The sequence below is a fragment of the Muntiacus reevesi genome, chromosome 2 (assembly GCF_963930625.1).
Source record: "Muntiacus reevesi chromosome 2, mMunRee1.1, whole genome shotgun sequence".
NCBI classification, from domain to species: Eukaryota; Metazoa; Chordata; class Mammalia; order Artiodactyla; family Cervidae; genus Muntiacus; species Muntiacus reevesi.
In genome coordinates this window covers 111,749,418-111,766,013 of record NC_089250.1, presented here as the reverse complement: position 1 = coordinate 111,766,013, position 16,596 = coordinate 111,749,418, and the positions used below count along the sequence as shown (strand labels likewise).

Below are 16,596 nucleotides of genomic sequence, written 5' to 3'. Positions count from 1 at the left end.
GCTTTTCCTAGTTTTTAGTGCTTTGAGTTGAGTCTGGTAGGAAGTTGTAGATAATTATTTGTGGTTGGAGGGTTATGATGCCTTCAATCCATGGCTGGCTCCTGTGATATCTGGCAAGTAACAGAAGAGAAGGTTAAGCCCAGAGCTGTTACAAAGCAGAGCTAAAAAACTCCTATGCTTAATTAACACCAGTCCTCCAGAAGGGGAAGGGTCTTGCCAAGGCTACACAGTAGGTCTAAGCTTGGACCTAGACCTGGGCTCCTCACCACTTGGCTGTGCTTTTTCTTTCTGCAATGACACCTCCCTGGTCACTAGGAGTTATTTCTTAGAAACTTTACTAGGGGTTCAGCCCTGTAAGAGATTCAGAGATTTGTAGACTGCATTAAGAAACTTACATGTCTAGTTGGGGAGAATGAATGGAAAATGGGAAACAAATTATAATGCAAAAAAAGAGAGAGAGCTATCAAAGGGGTGTGAGATGAGAAGTGCCAAGGGACTTTTAAAGCAATGAAGGATTCCGCCTTATTACAGTCATCTGGGAAGGCTTCCTTGAAGAAGCAGGCTAACCTGTTTCTTGAAGGTTGGTTAGAGTAGGGAGGTGAAAGGAAGGAACGGAGGAGGAGTAGCCACCCCTCTACCTCATCATCCCCCTGTCCCTCCTGTCATCTCCCAGGTACATGCCCCGATCCCATGACCTCCCACGAGAAATCCAAGGAAAAGCCCATCACAATCGGGCAACATGAATTTCCTGTAATTTAGAGGGAACAGTGGGGTTTCTCCGTGTTTCCATCTGACTTTCATTTGTTGTTGCTCTGAATGGTTCCAGCCTTCTTCAATTGAGGCCCATTTAAACATTTTCTGGCTTTTCTTGTTTTTATGACACTTGGCATAGCCTAATTATTTTGACCCCAGCAGTTCATTGGGGCCATATAAAATATGGGACAAAGGTGACTGTCGACAGGACGTAGAGAATGGGGGTGGAGTGGTGAATCTCACCCCATTCTAGTGGCTGGATACCAGCTCTGTTGCGTTGGGCAGAGGAGAGTTTGTGAACCCATCTGAGTAGAACAAAATCAAAAGAAAGCAGATTGGCCTTGTGATGGTAGAGAGCTCTAATTACTTTGACTTCTCAAAGCCAAGATAATAATGATGGGTAACATTTATCAAGAGACTGCCAGGAACTCTTCTTAGCACTTTTTCTTCACTTTTTTCAATCTATCCTCACCACCACCCTGTGAGGAAAGATTATTCCCAGCTTATAGGTGAGAAAAATGAATTTAGGTAATTTACCAGATACTCAAGTTCAGACTGAACAGACTGGTTTCAAGTCCTGTGTGCTTACCTGTTACCCTCATTGCAGCTCAGTAGTAGTTGATGTATTTAGAGGGGTTTTCCATCCCATTGCTCCTTGTCTCAGGAATAGCACGCTTGAGTGTCATTGGAGTCAGACCCAGAGATGCCGACATGGGGTACCTGCCATGTGACTGGGGGTCCAGGGGGCAGCATGGGGGTATTTGAGGAGCTGGTGAGCTCATATCCTGTGAGACAGTTACCTTCCTAGGATGGGAGCCCAGTCTTCTGCAAGGTTTTTAAACAGTTAAAATCCATATTTTTATGGATAATCTTTAAAGATTGTCCTACATATAAAATCTGATGGAGCAGCCGGATGGTGCTATGCAGAGCACAAGAAGAGAGTATTTGTCCTCAGCCTGTGGTGACTGGTTATCTCACTTAAGCCCACAGCATCTCCAGATCTTGGTGTTCTCATCTGTCCAGCGTGGATCTTGTGACATTGGGGGTGTCGAGGAACTTGTGTAAGATGAGATCTCTAATGCTCTAATGAAGATCAGAGTCAGGACTTGAACAGGTCACCTTACTCCACAAACCCATGTCTTCATGCTATTCTCACTAACAGACTTCTGACAGCAAATGATGTGGAGGAGAAGTCCACAGACCTGGGTGCTCCTGGGTTTGTGTTATTAGTATAACCTTGAGCCCAAGGAGGGTCAGGCCTGCTCATGCCTAAACCCAGTCCAGCCCTGCGCCCGCGTTATACTTGCTCTGTGTTGACCAGCAATGTCCTACCGTGCACTACCATTTTCAAATGTTGCAGGGGCTATGTCTGAAGATAAATTATAGTAGAATACAGATGATGATTTTATAGTTTGAGGACATCTTTAGAAGGTGACTATGCCCTTAGGAAATATACTAAATGCTGTGTTTAGTGTAAAGTCACAATCCAGACTGGTCCTTACCTCCCAAGGTTAAAAGCATACAGTATTTCTAAAGTATTCTGGCAGGGCATTCTTCATCAGGCCATACAGTGCGCCTGGGTTGCACTAAAAACCCATGCATTTTACCTTTATCTGAGTTTCAGAGAGAATATCAGTGCAGTCATGTGGAATACATGTCAGAATGCTAGGGGGCTCTTGACAAAACTGGCTCAGTGGCAGATATGGTGTTTATGAATGAACCAGTAATAATAATGATATTAATAATAATAATGGTCCTTATCTGTACAGCGTCTTATGGTTTAGAAAATAATTTAACATACACACAATTAGATCCTAGACTGATCTTCAAATAGAATCACTGGGGCAAGCATGAATTCAGAAGACATAAATACGAAAGTGAAAATGGAAGTGAAAATCTGATTGACATCTTATGCCAATCTTGTTTACTGGAAGCAGTTTAGGGGGAGGAAAAACAAAAAGAGAAGGAAGGTAACAACTGAGTCACCACATGTAAGCAAATAAAAACTTCTACCTCAAAGTGGAAATGTAAATACACATTGTGTTCACCAGGAGAATTTGATGTGAGGTGTGAAATGAAGTCCGGGAGAGACCTGACCCTTTGTTTCTCTTCTGTTTCTCACCCTGGGCTGGTGGCGTATCTCAGATTCCGGAGGCAGCATGATCTTTCCTCCACTCCTTTGGGTGTCTGACAATCTGTAAATCCACAAGGAAGCCTTTCTTGCAAGGATTTTCCTGAACAGTCTTATACAGACAGCATGAAGTGATCAAAAGAATGAGTCATATTTTACATTTGCCTTGTCCAGTTTTGAACAAGGGAGCATGTATACACACATGCAGGACAAATTAAGATAACTTCTCTGTAACCACAGGCAGAGTCGAGTACCTAGAACACTCTTGAGAAATGGTCAGGCAGGGCTGGGGCCAGAGTGGGAAGAATGAGACACTTGCTTTAGGCACCAAATTTGAGGAGTCACCAAAAACCTGTCATCAAGATAAACAATGTATGCTCAGTCACTTCAGTCATGTCCGACTCTCTGTGACCCTATGGGCTTGTAGCCTGCCAAGCTCCTCAGTCCATGTGATTCTCCAGGCAAGAATCCTGGAATGGGTCGCCATACCCTTCTCCAGGGGATCTTCCTGACCCGGGGACTGAACCCACATCTTCTTCCTGCAGGTGATTCTTTACCAACTGAGCCACCAGGGAAGCCCCAAGATAAATAATAAGTTAATGCAGTATTATAAAACATCAAAATGCCAAAAAAAATGCATGATGAATAAAATGTTAGAATTTCAAATAAAGGCAGGACAAATAGTGATTTTAGTGTTGGCATTTAAGTACTGAATTTCATAAGTCAGTAGGGGTTAGAATAACAAACACAACACAACTGGCAGCTCTGCCATCTATGTGAGCACTTGAATTGTTCCAGGAACAATGTTCAGCACCTTCCAGGCATTTTCTCTTGATACATTTCAGAGAGACCGGTTTGTCCAACAGTAAATCCAAATCTATTTGATAATAAACCATATTAGAGAGTTCCTTCACAGAACCATAAATTCCATTACGGTCCATTTTGTCTTTGTTAAACATTTGAGTTGAAAATTACAATCCCTTTATTCATGATGATCATTTCAGACACACAGCTCAAGAAGAACCACATTAACTTTAAAAAATATACTAGTACGCTTGAACCTGTTAAGCACCATAGCTTCGTAGACTCCAACTGATGCTTTTTATTAAGTATACTGCAGGAGGGGAAAAAAATCAAGAATAATTATAAATTCATATATACCTCTCTTATGGGCATACGGTGACTTGAATGGGATGAATGCAGAATTTATCTGTTTCCCCAAGAAAATCACAGAGATGTTCTGATTAAGCCCATACTCTAGTCAATGTGAAATTCTAGCCAAACGTATGGGGCACATTTTCTCTTCTGAAAGTACTTTTGATAAGAAATGCATTACAAACTCATCAGTTCGGCTTCCTGTTAACAAAAAGACAGCGGCCGTCTGGATCATTCTGGGTTCACAGTGAAACTGCCACACCGTGTATCCTCCAAGCAAAGCTGTGCCAGTTTGACAAGGGGCAGATGAATCTGGGAGTTATTGTGCAGGGGTTTAAATCTATGCGGCAGCTGACGGTTGAAATAATCATCTATATATCGCTCTGAGCTAGCTGGGGAAAGGTTGACGCTGTATATTTTCAACATATCTAGTCTAATGGTTAATCTGTTGTCTTGGATGGACTCTTGCCGGGTGGACTTGGAGCACACACTGACAGCTCCAAGGAATTGCTCATGGTGGATGTGGTTGGCCTTGATTCTCAAAGTGCACGGTAGAGGGATCTAACTTAGCTTGCATGGGGAAATGAGAAACTCACCTGACTGGTCTCCCCCAAGGCAAGGGGCCTGCTGGACAAATGGCAGATTTGGTGGGAAGGACATTCGAGGCTCTCAACTGTTAATACTTCCATCCCTCCTGACTTACCTCCTGACTTGACTTCCCTCCCGACTTCTCCACATCTGAGCACTGGAAGTGAGTTACTTATGTGTTGCTTTCATTGTCTGGCTATCTTGACAGATTGGAAAGAGAATTGTTCTTTTTGAAAACTGGAAAGCTAGGAAAATGTGAGAAGATAGGAGCAGGAATCTGCAAACCTTTGCTATCAAGGGTAAATATGTTACACTTTGCGGGCCACACAGTCTCAATTGCAGTTATTTACCTCTGTGTTGTAGAGTGCATACAGCCAGAGATGCTAGGTAAACAAATGACTATGGCCATGTAATGATAAAACTTTATTTAGAGCTACTGAAATTTCCATTTCATATCATTTTAATGTGTTATGAAATATTATTCGCCTTAGATTTCCCCTCAACCACTTAAAAATGTAAAAATTATTTTTAGCTTATAAGCTCTACACAAATATGTTCTACAGTATAGTTTGCTGATCCCAGAACTTGAGAAATATAAAAAGAAAGACAGCAGCTGTTGGTGCCAGGAACTTGGCAGATTTCATCCTTATTCTGAAGCTTGTCCCCACAAAACATGTACTACATGTGTCAGGGTTGCAGAAAGGAGTGAGACACACTTTTTGACCTCAAAGCTTTTACCATCACATTGGTGTTGGGAGTAGCAGGCAGGGAGAGAAGGAGAGGAAAGTTGAGAAGACGCTGTTTTGGTTGAACTCCTATACATTTTCTTTCTGTTTGATTCAAAGTATAAGTTTTCTTCTTCTACTGCCTTCCCAACTCCAAACTCCATAGTGAAAATTCAAAGAAGTTCTTGCAGTTCTCATTTCCATTGTGTATTTGCTTTTAAAGTTTCCTTGTTTTTTCTGTCTTCCTCTCTAAGAAGCTTATACATTGTAATCTTTTCTTGAGACTCTTCTTTGCCCTTGAGGTGATAGAGACAGTTATTCTAAGAAAAAAAAAAGAACCAAAGGCAACTGGATTGCCAAGAGAAATTTTCTGCTGAATACTGGGCAGGGCAAGAGCACTGGGCAAGTTGTAATGACAGGTCAGGTTTTTAGTAAAGATATTTGAGCTGAGATTCTAGATACAGGAGACTGGAAAATGCTGGACTCTAACCAGGATGCATATAGAGCAGGAGGCTGTGGTTTGAGATGGGGTGCGTCGGTATAGAAGGTACATCTACTCCACCAAATTTGATTCTTGATGATCTGTTAGGCCACAGTATTTCTGAAGAGAACATTACAAACCAGGTCATGTGGATTCTGTTAATATATTTATATAGTATTTCTTCTCTCTCCCATGCAGGAGCTGAATTCTTTCATTACTCTGTGTTGATGGCCTCAAACTTACACAATTCAGGTTTCCTAGGCAGTGAATAGAGCCAGAAATATACCCTGTGATTAACTTCTACATAACCCATTGTTCCTTAAAGTCTCCCTCCCCATTCTCCTATTAGCTCCACAAAAGCCAGAAATGAAAAAGCTCCAACAAGCCTCCCTTTCCTGCCCCCTCAGCCTCCCTTGGGGTGCTGATCCCCATGCCTGGACTCAGGCAGCTTGGGGACTCTTTCCACCCTCATTTTGCATGGTAACAGGTCATTGTTGTTTCCAGCCTCCATCCTCTAGCTTTTCCAAATAAATATATTTACTGTTTCTCAGCTAGAAGTTGTAAAATGATCCTGCCTGATGCCTATTCAGTTGTAGAGAGTTATGTATATTGTGTTGGTGATATTATTAGTGTTCACATTGCTTTGGGTAGGGAGCATCCGTCATCTTTTAATGATCTCTGTGTTAATATTCACCATGATGTTTCAAAACAAATCAGCTTTTGGGGGGATTGATTTTATCAATAATGCTGCAAAATCTTCCCCAAACTTCTTGGTGAAATACGGCGCAGTGGTAAAGAAGCCACCTGCCAAGCAAGAGATGTGGATTTGATCCCTGGGTTGGGAAGATCCCCTGGAGAAGGAAATGGCAATCCACTCCAGCATTCTTGTCTGGGAAACTTCATGGACAGAGGAGGCTGGTGGGCAGTCCATTGGGTCACAAAGAGTCAGATACTACTGAGCACACACACATATACACACATACACTAGGTTGTCAGACCAGAAACTCTTACTTCAAGGATATCACCGACTTTAATTTCCCTGTGTTCTTGAGCGGTATACTAACCTTGTAGGCGTAGAACTTGGCTCAGATGCCGGTCTTACTTTATTGTAGCTGCTCAGCCTCGTTGATGGGCACATCGCATTCACACCACAAGATTCATCCTGAAACAATCGTTAAGTGCTCCTTTAGAGTAGTTATATGGCCAAACTCACAGGATGGGTTATTTATCTGGCATTCATTGTCCTTGTTCTTACTTTGCCTTCATTGCTTATGGGAACATTCATATCCTCTCACCGGTCTGGATTGAGTGATAGACAGCAAGGGTTCTGGTGGTCTGTAATTGTAAGACAGGAAACGTCCCTTTGTAAAAGAGGTGCCATTGTGTGCTGCAAGCCAGGGATTTCTCTTTCCTGGCTACACCGTAAGACCTTGGAGCTTGCTAGCCCAGATTTCCTAGTGAACGTCTGAGGCAGTCATCCCCTAGAGAGGTTGAGTCGGCCTGGAAGTTTTGTCTATCATGAATCAGTTTGTTGAAAAGTAACTGTATTACTACAACTTACTTGATTTTTCTTGGGAGGAAAGGAAGTTTGATAAACCCAGGAAACAGGAAGCACACTTGTCCAATCTCTAGTCCCACAATTTCATAAGTTGCCATTTTTAGTAAAACAACATTCATGTCCTGAAAGGCTGAAATCACACACCCGATTCCCACTGGTATCACTCACCATACAAGGAGATGCGACACATCATCCTTTCTTAGGAGTAGCAGACCCCTGGCATTTAATGCAAGTTAAGCAGCGATATCACAACCAAGGGAGCTAACCAAGCCAGTGATTTGAGTTGAAAACGATAGTTTCATATTGAGGGTTGATGACTTGGACTCTAATGATTATTCAGTAGGATGCATTTTAGCAGGTTTTAGAAGATAATGAGTTTGGTCTTTCTGCAAAACTGAATTTTCTGTGTCTGTGTATATATCATGGGGGGAGAAAGGAACTCTGTATATTTGGGGAAATGATGACACAAGCAAGATTGTCTGCTGACACATTATCCCATCTGACATCGATGACAATAATGCAGTGAAAAGAATTTCAAGAAGTTATCGGGGGTAAAAGAGAAAAACCCTGCAATTTAGCTGTGAGGGAAGAAACTTCCATTTTAATTTAAAACTATAATTTTGTTCAATGTGAAAACTGGTTTGGAGCTTTTCTAATGAAAAATTTCACAAAGGATTAATTTCAGTTTTCTTTTCTTGTTATTGTTTGGCAGTCAAGGTTGGAGCTAGATCACGCTATCCCAAAGACCCGTTTGAGTTCAAGAACACAGCTCACAATTCTCAGCTTGTGACCGAGCCAGGTGAAGGAGCTCTGGAATCCATCCCAGTTTTTAATAACTGCACCCCTTAATGTTCTACCTTAACATGCTGAGCTCAGGGGGAGAAGGAAGATGTACTACTGTGGATTTCAGCATGCATCTAGCTTGTTGGGCAGCAAAATACCAAAGAGAAAATCCATACAAAATGATAAATAATCATTTAAACTACCCTCCCCCCAAACTAGCAGCTTGCACAAGACTCCAGTCGGAAGCCCTGTTAGTTCTGTGCCTCTGCATTCAAACCACTTTGCATGCCTCTTACTCTGAGTGATTCCAGTGTGAATATGACATTACTAATGATCTGCTAAGTGTGTGCAGATGTGGGTTTCGCCAGATGTGGTGATTAATAACGTAATGGAGATAGCCAGTTGACTCATGTTTATGGGTTGTTTGCCTTTTATTACATTTCCGAGTTTATTTGCTTTGAACTATTTTTTAACTGCAGCCAACAAACTCACCTTTAAGTCTCAGAGGGCATCATCCCTCTAAACCCTGTTGAGGAAACAGGGACAAAGGAATGTGCCCCAGGCTGGAGCTGAGAGCTGGGTCCACCAACAGGTCAGCTCTGGACTACGTAGGCAAGCTGAAATTGTTGCCTCATTTTACTCAAAGTGCCCATGAAGAGGCATTGATGAACCTTGACGGTGTTTGCAAGTTGGCTAGGCCAATAAAGAAAGGGATTTCTCTTTTTTAAAAAAAATGCAGTAAAGTATATGATCATCTTGAAAGGAGCCCGGAGTTCTAGCCAGTGTTTCTGGAAGACGTTGCCTTGCTGTTGCTTAAAAAAGAGTGCCGATGAAAAGTTGAGTAAAATGTTGTTACAGATGTTCGGCTCTGCATTAAGGCTGTTGGAATTACCACCACATCTTAAATCAATTCCCAGAACATTGTCTGGAGGTTATGTCATTGAAATAATGAATCCTCTTTAGTCAAGTATAAGCAAACATGTTAAAACATCATTGTAACTTTAAATTAAACTCCAGCGCAAACCAAGGGATCTGAAGGCTCATTAGATTTGCCTGACATTTTTCTAGCACTGAGTCTTCCCAAACTGTAAAACTGTTAGATTCAGTGCCTATTAGACAAGCGAGCACTGGGAAGTTACAACAGCACATTAAGTGTTATACTTAGGGATGTGCAAAAACAAGCCCTTGAATTTTATGAGTACTCAGAGACTGGATGGAGTTCAGCTCCTATAAAAATTCCACATTGGATTCCTGAACTTGTTTGTGTTTTAAAGAAGCTGGTAAGTCAGGTTCCTTTAAAAGATCTTATCTTCCTACTGCTTCCACAGCAGGAGGACCTTAGTGGAAATGCCGGAGACAGAGGTGTATTATAATTAGCCAGAAACCAGGCTGACTGTGAACCTGGACATGTGTGTTGGCATGAGGTAGTAGCCCATTCCTTTAGTACTCGTCTTTCACCGAAGTAAGTCTCCCTTTTTAATTCAATTTTTATTCGTCTCATGTAGTCACAGAAGCCATGAAATGAAAATTATATTTTATAGCTTAACTAAAAGTTTTCCTCAATCTGCTTTCCTTAAATATGCAGAAATTGATGGAATCCATATAAAAGGATAATAATTAAATATGGTTTATATCCTACTTAGGAGGCAGAAGTGATCACGGCTCCTCTAGTGGGATCTAAGCCACGTGTAATGGTCTCCATTACACAGCGTTCGTATATTTAAGCTGGAGACATTTCCCTGCCCCCCCCCACATCCCCCCCACCCTGCCCCGTCTCTTCAGGGAACAGATCTGCATTTCCAGTACACGAGGAAACCTTTGAACATGCATTTCATTTAAGAGAACAAATCCCAGTTTAAATGCAGTATGATTATGATGGATGAGCTTTCTGAGTTGTGATGAAAACAAATCGTTTCCTTGCATAGAAGGAGGCCTGACTTTAGCACCAGAACAAGGTGTTTCCCTGGAGCTGGCAAACAGGTATTAACTTGCAGGTCTTCCATCTGAAGATCACTGCAGATAAACAGACAGCGAACAGGTGCCAGGTTAATGGGCACTTAACAGGAGAGAGCTATGTGTCATTAGCCCAGTGCAAATGAGGAAAGTAAAGTTAAGCAAAAGAATTCAGCAGAAATGCCAGAGACTGTGACTTCCTACAGACACAGGCTTATTGTATAATTGGACAAAACTGTGGCAACATCTGGTGGGCTTGAATAAAGCTAGCCTAGGGTAGGTAAAAAACCTTTTTGGACATTTCATCCTAACCATAAGAAGGCTTGTGTGGTAAGAAGAAAAGAATTTCCACCTCCTACTAGATCAACTCACATGCACATGTGTTGTTTAGTGCATCATGCTCCTCAACTAATCTAGGTCATCTTGAACAAAATACAACCATTGCAAGTGGCCCATATTAAAAGCTGACTTTGTATTACATGGGTAGTCAGCGCAAGACTTTCTATCCCATCCCGAGGTGGGGAAAGTGCAAAAGTACACTTACACTATACACATTCTCTGTCTCTCAATCTTACTCCCTTCTACTCCATCATTGCCTGGAATACCTGGCCTCTCTCCTATGAAAGGAAGATAAATGCAGGTCAAGAAGAGAGTGCCTGCTTGCTTGCTGAGAGATGCATATCACCTCTAAGTGATTTTTTTCAATACCATTTATGTGTCTTGTATTTATTTCCTTTAATCTTTTAAGTGCTGTTTAGTCTCTGTGATTTGCTGTGGATACTCATTTCTGATAAGATGCGATATCCTTCCAGCCACATAGTTCCCTCCTGGAGACCTAAGTGACTGATACGGTCACAGCCTGAGCCTGGGCCTCTGGCGGGTGGGTGGGGTTGGGGTGGGGGAGGGAAGACCGTGCAGGGGGAGCAGCAGGTGATAGAGTGTAAGGGTTGAGGGCATTTGCAGGTGATTTATCTGCCTTTATTTCTTCCGGTCACACTGTCATTTCCAGCTACATTCTTGTTCCATTTCCCTGTGTCAGCCAAATTTTAGACAACCCCAGACTGACAGTAGAATAAAGGAGTGTACCAAGGGTGATACTTGGAAGCATTTAGAGGGTAGTTGGATTATCATGGTCTTCCCTGTTGACCAGACTGTAAAGAATCTGCCTACAGTGCTGGAAACCTGGGTTCGATCCCTGGATTGGAAAGATCCTCCTGGAGAAGGGAATGGCTACCCACTCCAGTATTCTTGCTTGGGAAATTCCATGGACAGAGAATAGTCCATGGACGGCTATAGTTTGTGGGGTTGCAAAGAGTCAGACATGACTGAGTGGCTAACACTAACACTGGATTATTATAAACTCTTTTGGGCCATATATCATAACATTAAATGTATTTAGTGTTTTCAGGGAAGTACCATATCATGCACGTTCTGATATGGGTCTTCCTGGATAATATCAAGCAGCTGAGATGGCATCTCTTCCCCCACTTAAGCCTTGTACACCTTTAACACCTATCAAGCTTCTTTTGATGTTGTCACTGCTAATATTTCTCCTCTTAGCTTTAAGGTAACTGCATGTCATTTTAAGTTTCAGGGATGCTTCCTCCCAGTCTGTGTTGCAGTCAACAATAAGAATCCAAGGATCCTGTTTTTCCCTCTTGACATTACAGCTTTAGCCCTAATCGTGGGGGTGGGGAGAGGAAGACTAGGATTTTGCTGCTGGTGCCCTTGGGTGACAGGCTGGGTATGCATCTATTAATTATCAAGCAGCTCTCTTAAAAGACGCACAATGCAGGCTAATACATCTCCAGAGCTTATTAGTGGGTGTCTTTGGGCAAAAGCAATAAGAGTATGCTATGTTGTTTGTGAGCAGAGCTTCACATTGCTTAGCAATCTGTGTGGTTTAAACATTTGGAAAACAACCTGTGGTTTCCAATACTCTCTGCTGCCCTGCTTTCCTGCAACCTCCCTGCAACCCCCCGCATCATCAGAGATATCATTCAATGGCAACCTCCTCCTTTGTTTGGGTGCTTGCAGCCCCCTTTCTCCCATCTTAATGAATTGAGAAAAGACCCCCTCCCCCCCCACACACAGCCCCACAGGCCCTCTCTCCTGGGAGGTGGAGGGACAAGAGCTGCATTGGGCTGGGATTCTTGAGCCAGAACCCACCAATGTTCCCAGTCCTGATGGATTGAAACATTGGCTGTTAAGGCCTCCAATCCTTGCCTCTCCAAGGCTCTTTTCCTCTGGCGTGCAGGAATTAGGAACCGGTTTTGTTGGTTCATTTGCAGAAGCAGCCAGCTGGCAGCTCTCATGCCGCTGCTTCAAAGACAGCTCTGTTTCTGACTTTTGGTCATCCAGCAAGGCAAAGGAACCAAATTGAATTCTAAGCAGAATGATGGCGTGTTCCCATATATACATCCATATTTTTGCAATTTCTGTTCTTTCTATCGTCAGGGTGTTTATAAACTGTTTTAGTCTTTGAAAGTGCATGTTTAAATGCTGGAGTGTTGAGAGGTGATGCTCTCACCTCCCTTAAGCCAGGCTCTTTGACCAACGCCTTGGTTTTTGTCATTGGGTCCTAAGCCACGGCCATGAATTCCTAGTGAGTGACTGAGCCGTAAGTGTGTGTCCTTTGATATCTTGCCTGTATCTCACAGTCTGCCCTCAAACTGTTCATAATCTCATGAGCTGCCTGTATTTCCAGTTGAAGATGAGCAGCCGTCGACACTGTCACCCAAAAAAAAGCAGCGCAACGGAGGCATGCGGAACTCACCCAGCTCCTCGCCCAAGCTGATGAGGTAAGGATGGATGGGGGCCTGGGCTGTGCAGTGGGTCCCCTGGTGGTGGGCCCCCCTCTCGCTCCATCTCCTCTCATTGCCACCCTCCCAACCCTCTGGGGCCCAGAGGCTCTCCTCCCTAGCAAGCTCGCAGGGGAGGAGGGGACGAGATCGTTAGATGGCTTCTTAAAGGCTGGAGTATTTATTCTGTCAGCTTGTCAGCAGTTAATGATAGAGCTGAAAAAATTCTGTCATGAAAAACAGTTTGAAAAGCTGTTTGAAAAATACATAGGCTTTAAAGTCTGAGCTGTCACCATGTCCTGTCTCTGTGTAGTTCCTAAACAGCACTGGCACTAATGACGGCAGCAGCCAATCAGAGGGACGCGTGTGGTTAGTTTGCCTCCGGCAAGTCTCTTTCTGCTGGAGTCCCTCCGAGGACTGTTTTCTGTACTTAAGGCCATATGTGAGATGTATCATCACAATCAAAAATGAACCTGAAGATTACCTTCTCTTTATCCTGTCGATTGAAATCAAATTTCTGTTAATTGATTTTGACTGATAAAAAAGTCTAATAATCTGTGGACTTGCCAAAGCAAAGTTCAAAAGTAATCCACTTCTGCTGAGGCTAAAAGCAATATTAATTATGAAATAGTGCTTGTGAGCACTCTTTTGCTCTCTTTCTCTCCTTCCCTCCCTCCTTCTGTCTCTCTCTCTGTCCCTCCCTTTCTTCCGTCCTTCTTTTCTTTCTTCCCTTCTCTCTATCTTGACTGCAGCTTCCTCTAGGAAAAGGCAAGTGAAGCCAATTTTCAGTAGATTTCTGCTGGTTCCTCTTCTTGGCTTCTTCACCTTTCCTCTCCCCTTTTTTGGTCTCCGATTCATCTGCCAATCCTAGTGCTTATTTCCCTCGTCATCCTCACTCTCCAGCACCTCAATGAAACAGGAATGATTTCAGGTTTGCGCTGCTTTCCCTAAATGTTTCCTGCCATGGAAACACCTGCCATCTTGATGGTGCTTTCTTCTTCTCCTTGCCATTGGCCACTCTCCTCGCTTTGATGACTGATACAAAAATCAGGATGAATTCCTCCTCCTCCCCACCTTTTCCTAGCTTTAGCCTCTTTCTGCCTCTCCACAACCATCTTTCTAGGATGGAGACAGGGGAGTCCTCCATGTGGTCGAGAACACAAGTCCCAAGAGAAGACTCACCCAGCCCCACGTCCTTTTCCATCAAAATCCCCTCTTTCTGTTCAGTGTTTCCAGTTTCCCATTTGCTCAGTCTTGCTTGGGTGCTGCTGATTTACCTGCTTGTTTACAGTTTATGACGAGAAATAAAACGTGTCAATTGCCAAGCCCTTGTTTTTCCAATGCCACTTGTCATGCTCACATCCATTCTCTATTTACTCACCATTAGGTGATCGCCTTATCTCATGCTAATAGTTTTATCCACTGAAAATAGAAGCCCAGGCGCTTTCTTTTTGCCTAAATTTAGTGAAGCAAATAAATAAATAAAGAGAAGTCTGAAAAATCTGAAACCTTTGGAGCCAAATTCCCTGTCCCTGTTTGCTATGTAAAGTATGGCTCATTTCTTTGATCTTGAGTAATAATAATTCTGAGGAGTTATACTGTTTTCATATGCTTCAAAGCTGTGTCAAAGTTTTGCTGCTTAAGGGTACTTCTTTATTCTGTTGGCTCTTGGGTACCAAGATGACAGGTCTTCTGTACGAGGTGGAAGCTTTTTTAAGTCGTAGCCTTCAGCAAAACATCAAATTACCAAATCCGGGGTAACATACTTCTACACAAATGCCTTTCCTGTAGATATATTATACCCTATATATTAAATACTTTAGTGTTACATGCTACATTTTATGTGCAATAGAAAGTGATGGTTTGAGGTAGCCTTGGGGGGACTTTTTTTCCACAAGCAGAAAAAGCTAGTATATACCGTATCAAGTATGGTTTTTACAGGACTTTCTGCCCGAAGGCCTTTGTAAATAAGTAATGATCAACAGATTGGCTGTGGGTTTTTGAAAAGCATGCCTGTGTCAGTTTGCATGATGGGGGAGAATTTTCAAAGTGGGTCTTGCTTTCATTGCCTGTCGGAGAGGGGCTGAGGGAGGCAGTCATCCTGGGCTGGGGCTGTCTGCTCTGCGGTACATCAGAATTGCTAAACGTGGGTCAGGCGGTGAGCTGAAACTTGCCGAGCTACAGAACTCAGGTTTCTGGTGTTGCTGCCTTTGGGCTGCTGCTATGACTGTGGCTGCTGTCACTGGAGCTCTTTACCCCGCCAGCCCATGACGACCTCGATCGGTGCTCAGTTGGAACGGGCTGTCCCGTGACAAGTCAGAAAGTCTTAGACATCCCCCTCTTTGACCGCAACTTTCTGTGTTCCAGGTACTTTACAGAGTCAAGATGGGAGTCTGTCTGTGGACACTCCACAGACTCTGTGGAGCCCTGTCGCTGTTGCTCTTCATTTCTAGGGTAGGAATGAAGAGCCCGTGGGTGGTTTGGTTTGAATCCCTGACTCTGGCCATGAAGTTGCCAGGACTTATTTTTTTCTAGCTTCATCTTGCTGATTGACAGGAAACAGTCCCCCCCACCCTCCACCACATCTGCAAACATTCCCTATCTACTCTACAAGAGATGGGGCTCACAGGTCCTATTTCTTATGACCTGAAACATCCATAAAGGAGGCTAATGACTCATTTGAAGTGGGTGTTTCGACATGAGTTTGTGGCTTGCTGCTTGAGCAGAATCAATCATCCTGAATATGGGCAGGTTTTAGTGGCCTATGGGCAGTGATAGGAAACATTCTGAGAGAAACTGGAGAGCCCAGAATGGGCTGGACTGGGCTCTAATTTACCACTGTGGCCTCTGCAAATAAAACAGACTCCTGCGTGAGGGGTCCTTGCAAGCCATCTGCCAACAGGAAATGCAGCAGGGACTCCGTACTAATGGTCTTTGTCTCCCCTTTGTTCTGATAGCAGGCCTACCCTGGCTTCCAAGTGTCACTTCATGCTCTGCACCATCATTAGACGAACTGCCTTGCTTGTTGTGTCTGGATCCTGAGGCAGTATGTTTTTTCAGTTACCCTGACACAGAAAACAACCCTCACAACTAGACTGAGCCAGTGGCAAGCATCTGTTCCCCAAGTCAGGGATCTGTGTGTCATGATGGAGACCTTTGGCTTCAGATCCCTCAAAGGAGCAGACTGGGGAGGTGACCAGGGCCCTATTATTCTTCTCTCTGTTGGTGTCTTAACATGGACTGGTTTAAGGAGCCTCTCCTAGCTTTCCTCTAAAATCGCCAAGCACCTGTTGCCCAGTTCTCCTTACTCAGTGGGTGTGTGCCCTGCAAGGAAAGCTGTGTCTTCCTTCCATTTAAGGCTCTAGAGTGAAGCACTTTGTCTCTGAATAACCAAGTCAAGGATTCTTAATTAGTAAGGAATCTTAATTTAGTAAGTCTTACCTAATTGGAAAGATATGAACCTAAATGGTTTAGTTTCCAAACCCATTTTATTCACTGCTTCACTCCTATAGCTACTGGAGGGAATAGGGTAGTGCTCAGGCCTTTGCAAGTGGCGCAATGTGGCTGGAGAAAGAGGTTCTTAGAGTTGACAATATGAGAGTGTTTTGGCTTCATTCGGGTGCTGTCAGATCCCATTAGGGCTTCCCAAGTGATGCTGGTGGTAAAGA

At 43.3% G+C, this 16,596-nt stretch overlaps 1 protein-coding gene across 8 annotated transcripts in view; it reads left to right on the top strand.

The window, feature by feature from the left end:
* The window catches only part of KCNMA1 (potassium calcium-activated channel subfamily M alpha 1), a 748,269-nt gene that overhangs the window by 630,260 nt on the left and 101,413 nt on the right, over positions 1 to 16,596 (top strand). For 6 of the 8 annotated variants that reach the window (XM_065922687.1, XM_065922690.1, XM_065922689.1 and 3 more), the window contains one exon: positions 12,835 to 12,928. In XM_065922687.1, coding sequence (XP_065778759.1) covers positions 12,835 to 12,928 — 94 coding nt within the window. Of the gene's footprint in view, positions 1 to 8,103; positions 8,191 to 12,834; positions 12,929 to 16,596 lie in introns of all 8 variants that reach the window. The other 2 variants (XM_065922697.1, XM_065922696.1) reach the window with 1 other exon arrangement.